The 9,246-nt window shown below is 48.6% G+C and overlaps 1 protein-coding gene across 1 annotated transcript; it reads left to right on the top strand.

Annotated features, from left to right (window-relative positions):
* Nucleotides 1-2,232: 2,232 nt before the first annotated feature.
* LOC119429408 (enoyl-CoA delta isomerase 2) lies at nucleotides 2,233-9,240 on the top strand (the record flags this gene model as incomplete). The annotated part of the gene is given in 10 exon segments (XM_037697043.1): nucleotides 2,233-2,291; nucleotides 6,359-6,462; nucleotides 6,536-6,634; nucleotides 6,709-6,897; nucleotides 7,001-7,070; nucleotides 7,579-7,681; nucleotides 8,209-8,329; nucleotides 8,510-8,599; nucleotides 8,669-8,812; nucleotides 8,936-9,240. Coding segments are annotated over 10 exon segments (1,135 nt in total), but the record flags the coding sequence as incomplete, so codon positions are not given.
* Between the last annotated feature and the right edge of the window lie 6 nt (nucleotides 9,241-9,246).

The raw sequence follows: 9,246 nt of genomic DNA, 5'->3' as shown, positions 1-9,246 counted from the left end.
CAGACAGGCCCCCTCCCTCTCGGTTTTCAAGTCCCGTTTAAAAACTTTAAAAAAAATCTCCTCTGTGGTGCACACTGCTCTCACCAACCTGGAGCAGAAGGACTCTTACGTCCATATGCTCTTTGTGGACTTCACATCTGCCTTCAACACCATGATCCCCCAAACCCTGATAGTAAAGCCACTCACACTAGGACTAAGCCCCTTCATTTGCAACTGCGTCCTGGACTTCTTAACAAACAGACCACAGTCAGTGAGGATCCACAACTTCTCCTCCTCCACCATAACCCTCATCATTGGCTCCCCTCAGGGATGTGTGTTGAGCCCTCTCTTGTTTACTCTGCTCACATATGATTGTGCATCTACCCATCCAGGCTGTCATATTGTAAAGTTTGCAGATGATACAGTGGTGGTGGGATGCATCACAAACAATGATGAGTCCAGCTACAGGCAGGATGTGGAACATCTGAAGAGTTAGTGCAGGAAGAACAACCTTCACATCAATGTGAAGAAGATGAAGGAGATGATATGTTGACTTCAGACAATACAAACATCCACACCTCCCCCAAACATAGGAGGATCTGTGGTGGAAGTGGTCTCCAGCTACAAGTACTTGGGTGTACACATGAACAACAACCTCAGCTGGAGCAACAACAAAACCAGCCTGATGAAGAAAGCTCATCAGAGACTCTACTTCCTCAGGCGGCTGAGACAAGCTGGTCTGGAAGCTCAGTCCTCACCTCCTTCTACAGGTGTGCAGTGGAGAGCATCCTGTGCTCCAGCATCAACGTGTGGCATGGAGGCTGCACAGCTGCAGAAAGAAAAGCTTTGCAGAGAGTGGTGAAGGCTGCACAGAAGATGTTGGAGTCAGTCTCCCCACCATCACAGACATCTACACCTCCAGATGCAGGAAGAGGGCCACCTGCATCATGAAGGACCACACTCACCCAGCACACACACTTTTTGTCCCGCTCCCCTCAGGAAGGAGGTTGACGAGCATTAAAGCCCCCAGTATACTCCCGCGTACGTCCGTTCACGCGTACGTACACGTGTACTGTATGCAGAGCGTTCAGACATGATACTCCAGCGTATAGCCAGAGCAGCTGCAGAGCAGCTTCACAGACAAGGGGCGTTTACCATTGGGACAAATGGAGGTCGCCGATTGGTCATTTGCTGACACGCCTATTGGATTGATTGACATGGGGGGGGGGGGGGACGAGCGCTGGCAGCCTCTACCACAGTGGTGTTCTGTGTTTATATGTTAATAAAAAGATCTAAAAATAACAGGGAGCACTGGCCCTGCAGCCCACACATCAGACCAGCCCACACATCAGACCAGCCCACAAGGAAATCTCCAGACCCTCCCGCAGCCACGCTGGACCTGAGTTTAATTCGTTCGTGACAAATTCCTTCATTTCTCACCATTTCAGTCATGGCATCAACGGAGGAGGAAAAGATCACTGCCTCTTGGCAAAAAAAAAACAAAAGAAAAGGCCAGATCAGGGATGAAGAAGGGGAATTTAATACATTGGTGTCGCATACAAAACAGTCCGTCGCTGGGCAGTTTATTGTGCAACACCACATACGCGTATGCAGTCGTAAAAATGTTAGCTTTGCACGGACATGCCCTGGGGGGTACGCTCGTACCTCCGCGTACGTAAGTGCGTACCTCTGCGTATGGACGTACGCGGCAGTATAATGGGGGCTTAAGTGTAGAACCACTAGACTGAGGAACATCTTCTACCCTGAGGCTGTTAGACTCATGAATCTCTAACCAGGAGAATCACTGTGAAAAATCACATGTTGCTACTGATCTGTTTCATGTTGCTGCTGATCTGTTTCATGTTGCTGCTGATCTGTTTCATGTTGCTACTGATCTGTTTCATGTTGCTGCTGATCTGTTTCATGTTGCTGCTGATCTGTTTCATGTTGACGTGTTCCTTCGTGCTCATCTGCTCACACAGACTCGTGTTTGTGCTGCTGTTCGGCGTAATGTTTTTGTACTATTAATGCTTAGTGTATTTTTAGTTGATGTTTTCTTACTTCATATCTTAGATGTTATTACTGTTTTAATTTTACATTTTATTGTTGGATGTAACTGGGACCCTGTGAACATAATTTTGTTCCACCTCATGTACCACTTGTGGTGTGTATGACAAATAAAGAAACTCTGACTTTGACTTTGAAAAGTTCCTGAAGTACAGGAAACCTCTGAATGTTCCTTTTTGTCTCCAGTTTGGTCCGGTCCATTGTCCCCAGTGTGACGCTCTACACCACAGGGTCTCTGACAATGGGTGAGTACCAGGTCCAGACCCAGAACACAGAGTCCGGCTGTTAATGACTGTAAACAACAGAAAAATTTGCACTGAAAAAGTTTTCATCAGCCGAAGTTTCTCGACCCCCTGAGTCCAGATCAGACTTTGGATCAGGACCAGAACTGGGGTCCACCATCTAAAGACCAGTTTTTATGACAGCTTCCATAAAGATAAGACCAGTTTGTCCCTGACTGAATTTCCACTGCAGTCAGGACTGGGTTGTGTACACTGTGCGCAATCACTTCTGTTTACATCCATCCATCAGAATATGGTCACAAATCGTAGAGAGACAGACAGATGGATAAACAGACAGAGAGAGACAGACAGACGGATGGATAAACGGACAGAGAGACAGACAGACGCACACAGAGAGAGAGATAGAGAGAGAGAGACAGACGGTTAGAGAGACAAGACTGAGAAATAGATAGACAGATGGATAAACAGAGACAGACGGATAAACAGCAGTGTTTCCCCTACCATTATAGAAGCGGGGCGCCCCGCCCACCTAACCCCACCCCCACCACCTGTCGGCATTCACATAGCACTAAACTAGTGGCTCGCTCAGGTGCGCTAGCTAAAAAGCTAAAGGCAGACTTCTTTCATGCTGAACCCACCTCACACTCAAAAACTGTTGGTACAAAGAGCGCACAGCTCTGCCCCCCCCCCCCCCCCCCCAAATAATCTAGCGGTACAGACGGCGTGCAGCTGAGATGTGTCTCTGTCTCCACCCCCCACACAGTCAGTATAAACAGTGTGCTGTATAGCTCAGGACGTGTCTCCGTCCATGTGTGTGTGTGTGTGTGTGTCCCCCCACCTCCCACCCCCGGACAAAAATCATGAACGAGATGAGCGTGCCTCCATGGCAAGTTATCTAGGGGAAACACTGAACAGACACACGGATAAACAGAGAGAAAGACATAAACAGAGAGTCATCTCTGTGCCATTAGCATACTTGATGATGGTGTCTTCAACATACTGGATGCTGGTGTCTTCAATTTACTGGATGATGATGGTGTCATCAGCATACTGGATGATGATGGTGTCATCAGCATACTGGATGATTGTGTCTTCAGCGTACTGGATGATGATGTCATTAGCATACTTGATGATGGTGTCTTCAACGTAGGTGGGGAGTGGTGGTGCAGGTTAGAGGTTAGAGAAGATGGTCCTGTGATCAGAAAGTCACAGGTTCACCTCCCGGGACCGTCAACATCAAAATGTGGGTTGAAAAGGTGAAACATCCACACCTGCCTCCACCCTCATTCGCCCCACTCTGGGCCCCTGAGCAAGGCCCTTAACCCCCACCATCTGCTCCCTAAACAGGTCTCTCTTGAAAATGAGTTCTCGTGGCTCAATGAGACTACCTAGATAAATAAAGGGTAAATGAAAAAAAAAATGGTGTCATCAGCATACTGGATGATTGTGTCATCAGCGTACTGGATGATTGTGTCTTCAGCGTACTGGATGATTGTGTCTTCAGCGTACTGGATGATGATGTCATTACCATACTGGATGATGATGTCTTTAGCGTACTGAATGGTGGTGTCTTTAGCGTACTGAATGATGGTGTCTTTAGCGTACTGAATTATGGTGTCTTTAGCGTACTGAATGATGGTGTTTTCAGCATACTGGATGATGATGTCTTCAGTGTACTGGATGATGATGCCTTCAGCATACTGGATGATGGTGTCATTAGCATACTGGATGATGGTGTCGTCAGCATACTGGATGATGGTGTCATTACCATACTGGATGATTGTGTCTTTAGCGTACTGGATGATGGTGTCTTCAGCATACTGGGTTATGGAGTCTTCAGCGTTATGGATGATGGTGTCATCAGCGTACTGGATGATGGTGTCTTCAGCATACTGGATGATGGCGTCATCAGCGTACTGGATGATGGTGTCATCAGCGTACTGAATGATGGTGTCATCAGCATACTGGATGATGGTGTCATTAGCATAGTGGATGAACATACTTGATGATGATAGTGTCATCAGCATACAGGATGATATGTCATCAGCATACTTGATGGTGTCGGCAGCATACTTGATGGTGTCATCAGCGTACTGGATGATGGTGTCATCAGCGTACTGGATGATGGTGTCATCAGTGTACTAGATGATTGTGTCATCAGTGTACTGGATGATGGTGTCATCAGTGTACTGGACGATGGTATCATCAGCGTACCGGACGATGGTGTCATCAGCGTACTGGACGATGGTGTCATCAGCGTACTTGACGATGGTGTCATCAACGTACTTGATGATGGTGTCATTAGCATAGTGGATGATCATACGTTATGATAATAGTGTCATCAGCATACAGGACGACATGTCATCAGCATACTTGATGGTGCCATCAGCATACTGGATGATTGTGTCTTCAACGTACTGGATGATGGTGTCGTCAGTGTACTGGATAATAGTGTCCTTAGTGTACTGGATAATGATGGTGTCATCAGTGTACTGGATGATGGTGTCATCAGTGTATTGGATGATGGTATCATCAGCGTACTGGATGATGGTGTCATCAGTGTACTGGACGATGGTGTCATCAGTGTACTGGACAATGGTGTCATTAGCGTACTGGATGATGGTGTCATCAGCGTACTGGATGATGGTGTCATTAGCATAGTGGATGATCATACTTGATGATGATAGTGTCATCAGCATACAGGATGATATGTCATTAGCATTCGTGATGGTTTCATCAGCATACTGGATGATTGTGTCTTCAACGTACTGGATGATGGTGCATACAGTGTACTGGATAATGGTGGTGTCAGCAGCATACTTGATGATGGTGTCATCAGTGTACTAGTTGATGATGTCATCAGTGTACTGGCTAATGGTGTCCTTAGTGTACTGGATAATGATGGTGTCATCAGTGTACTGGATGATAGTGTCCTCAGCATATTGGATGATGGTGTCATCAGTGTACTGGATGATGGTGTCATCAGTGTAATGGATGATAGTGTCCTCAGCGTACTGGATGATGGTGTTTTCAGCGTACTGGACAATGGTCTAGTCAAGGTGGTTGCTGATGCAGTCATGTACAGATTTTAGAGCAGAGGACTCATTACACAGCCCTGTGGTGCACCAGTGCTGAGGCTGAGGGCTGTGAAGATATGAGGACTGATTCTGATTATCTGTACTTGGTCAGAGAGGAAGTGTCTGATCTATCTTCAGGTGGTGCGTCTAGTAGTTTTGCTGTCCGTTTGTCTTTAAGTATGGTATTAAAAGCAGAGCTAAATTCAACAAAGGGCAGCCTAACATAGCATCTCCCACATGGAACAGCAGGAATACTATGTCAAAATGAAGAGCTTTAACAATGGTGTCCTTTTTTGATCTGTTAGCTCTGTATGAAAGCTGAAATGGATCCAACGTAAACAGCAGGCAGGACATGATGTGGCGATGCACTAATTTCATAACCACTGTGGCTACTGGCCTGTAGTCACTGAGGCTGCTAATGTTTGTGTTTTGGGGCAATAGGACCATTATAGCCAACTTCAGGCATGGTGGGAGGAATCACTAGGACAATGATGCATTAAAGATCTTAGTGAAGACCCCAGTCAGCTGGTCGTAGGACCTTCCGAGTCACTCCATCTGGTCCAGCAGCTTTTCTGGGGTTCATCACCCTCAGCCCCCCTCAGCTCTTGTTCCTGCACTCTGAGGTTACAGTTCCTGTAGTCAGTAGAGTCACGGCTACCTCAGAGGGCCTTTAATTTTGCACTGTGCAAAAAAGTGGTTCATCTCCTCCACACGTGCAGCATTTCCCTCTGTCGTCGTTGTGTTGCTGGACTTGTAGTGGGTGAGATGCTAGAGTCCCTGCCACGCCTGCTGCATGTTGTTGCTGTTCTATCGTCCTCTTGTACTCTGTCTTGGCTTCTCTGAGGCTTCTCTTCTGTTCATCTCTGGCCACATTGTACTGCACTCTGTCTCCAGACCTGAGAGGCATTGCATTGCCTCAGCTGTGACCTGGACCTCTTTAGGTGTGTTTCCATTCCTCTGATTGGTTCATTCAGAGTTTGGGTGCATTTCCAGGTGCGACAGTGGAGGAGTTTGAGCAGGCGAAGAACAAATTGTCAAGTCTAAAGAAAGACCCGGGGAATGAGGTCAAACTGAAGATCTACGCTCTCTTTAAGCAGGTGAAGACCACAGATGAATTGGGGGAAAAAAACTCTCAGAAATATTCACCAACTCCTCTTCCTCCTCCTCCAGGCCACTCAGGGTCCCTGCAGCACCCCCAAACCAGGGATGCTGGACTTTGTGAACAAGGCCAAATGGGACGCCTGGAAGTCTCTGGGCTCCACCTCTCAGGTCTGAGCATCTCACTATCCTCTACTGTTTGACCTGAACCCGTTCTGCTGCTGAGAAACGCTCATTTCTGTCAGGATGAAGCTCGGCAACAGTACTGCGACCTGATTGGCTCCCTGCTGGAAGCAGAGGGAGGAAGCTCCGCCCAGGTGGCTGTGACGCCCGCCGGTGGAGGGACGTACGAGACGCTGATGGTCACTACAGAGGACAACATCACTACCATCAAACTGAACCGACCAGCCAAGAAAAACGCCATCACAACGGAGGTCAGTTTGAGATTTTCAAAATAAAACAGGAAGTCAGGACGTCTCTTGTGTTTGGTCATCTGTTTGTTCCTTCAGCTCCTGCTTAAATTTAATCTGCTTTCAGATGTACAACGAGATCATCGCAGCTCTGGAGCAGGCAGCTAAAGACGACTCTGTCCTCACCGTTTTCACTGGTAACACCGTGTTCCAGGTGTCAGGTCTGACCAGGGTCCAGGTCTGACCAGGGTCCAGGTCTGAGATCATGGTCCAGGTTTGACCAGGGTCCAGGTCTGACCTGTGTCCATGTCAGACTAGGGTCCAGGTCTGACCTGGGTCCGGGTCTGACCTAGGTCCGGGTCTGACCATGGTCCAGGTCTGACTAGGGTCCAGGTCTAACCAGGGTGCAGGTCTAACCAGGGTCCAGGTCTAATCAGTGTCCAGTTCTGACCTGGGTCCAGGTCTAATCAGTGGCAGGTCTAATCAGTATCCAGGTCTGACCTTGGTCCAAGTCTGACCTTGGTCCAGGTCTGACCACGGTCTAGATCTGATCAGGGTCCAGATCTGACCAGGGTCCAGGTCTGACTGTGGTCCAGGTCTGACTGTGGTCCAGGTCTGATCAGGGTCCAGGTCTGACCAGGGTCCAGGTCTGACCAGGGTCCAGGTCCTACTGGTTCCTCAGTGTAACCGTGGTTCCTCCTGCAGGAGCTGGAGATTATTACTGCAGCGGGAACGACCTCACAAACTTCACCAAGATCCCAGAGGGCGGGGTGGAGGCCATGGCCCAACGTGGAGCAGACCTGCTCAGGTGATGGACGGGTTGGAGGGCTAATTAGGGACATAACCCGGAGACAATGTGTCCTGCTGTCCTACAGTTACTGATGGATTCAAACCAACTTTATTTATAAAGTTTAAACAACCAGAGTTGACCAGAGGTGATGGACAATACATCCAAAAACATGAAAACTGTTAAATCTTTAAAAACTTTAAAGAATACATAAAATTTAAATCCTAAAACTGTTTAATTAATAAAAATGTCCACAGCATTAATGACATTTGAACACCAAGAATGAAAACAGCTAATTGACAAGGGTCTTCTGTCACATCGGGTCCTGACCTGAGCCCTGATGGGACTTTATGAAACAGAAGTGGACCACTGTAAAAGACTCGTGAACACGGCCCTGGAAGCAGAACTGTGATTTCTATAGACACCCCGGTAAAACCATGGGACTAACATGATCTGAAGCAGGACAGAAATGTGTTAGAAGAAACCAGTTTAGAAGTCAAACATGGCCCTCGTACATTAATGTTTTCGTTTTACTTCCTCTTCGACAGGATGTACGTGCGGGCCTACATCGACTTCCCCAAGCCACTGGTCGCCGTGGTGAACGGCCCAGCGGTCGGAGTGTCCGTCACTGTGTTGGGACTCTTCGATCTGGTCTACGCCACAGAGAGGGTACACACACCACAAACACACTGTGGACTGTAGTTCCCAGTCCAGGTCTCTGACCTGGGTCTGTGGTATGAACCAGAGGAGTCCAGTCTCTGCTCAGTGAAGTATCGTGTGAAGCTTCATGAGCTCAGAATCGGTCACTGCTGATGTTTGTTGATGAAGCAGCGTCTCTCTGCGTCGCAGGCCACTTTCCACACCCCCTTCACCCAGCTGGGTCAGAGCGCCGAGGGCTGCTCCTCCTACATCTTCCCCAAACTTATGGGCGCCGCCAAGGTACGCAGAGACCGCCTGCTGGTCAGAGCCACCGCTGAGTGTCCGTCTTGAACCGTTGTGTGTCTGCAGGCCAGTGAGATGCTGCTGTTCAATAAGAAGCTGACGGCGGTCCAGGCCTGTCAACTGGGTCTGGTCACCGAGGTGTTCCCCGACAACAGCTTCCAGTCCGAGGTCTGGACCAGACTGAAGGCCTACGCCGAGCTGCCTCGCAACGTAAACTCACAGAATACGTCTCCACGTCACGTGAACATACATGTAGCGTGTTTACCGCAACGTGGTTATCAGTCTTTCTTCACATCTGCCTGGTGACGCTTGTCCTCTCTGTGTCTCTGTCAGTCTCTGGCTCTGTCCAAACAACTGGTCCGCTCCGTGGACAAGGAGCGTCTGTACGCCGTGAACGACGCAGAGGTGCAGCGTCTGATGGAGCGCTGGACGTCTGATGAGTGCTTCAACGCCGTCATGAGCTTCTTCCAGGCCAAGGCCAGGCTCTGATGGAGCCCCAGGAGCCACGCGTGGACATGTCCTCCAACATCATGCGTGGACATGTCCTCTAACATGTCCTCCAACATCAAGCATGGACATGTCCTCCAACATCAACCATGGACATGTCCTCCAACATCAAGCGTGGACATGTCCTCCAACATCAA

This window comes from Nematolebias whitei, unplaced genomic scaffold (genome assembly GCF_014905685.2).
Source record: "Nematolebias whitei isolate Nwh7 unplaced genomic scaffold, NemWhi1 Nwh_scaf_984, whole genome shotgun sequence".
NCBI lineage: Eukaryota > Metazoa > Chordata > Actinopteri > Cyprinodontiformes > Rivulidae > Nematolebias > Nematolebias whitei.
The sequence above is the reverse complement of the archived record's forward strand: the minus strand, read 5'-3'. Positions and strand labels throughout refer to the sequence as shown.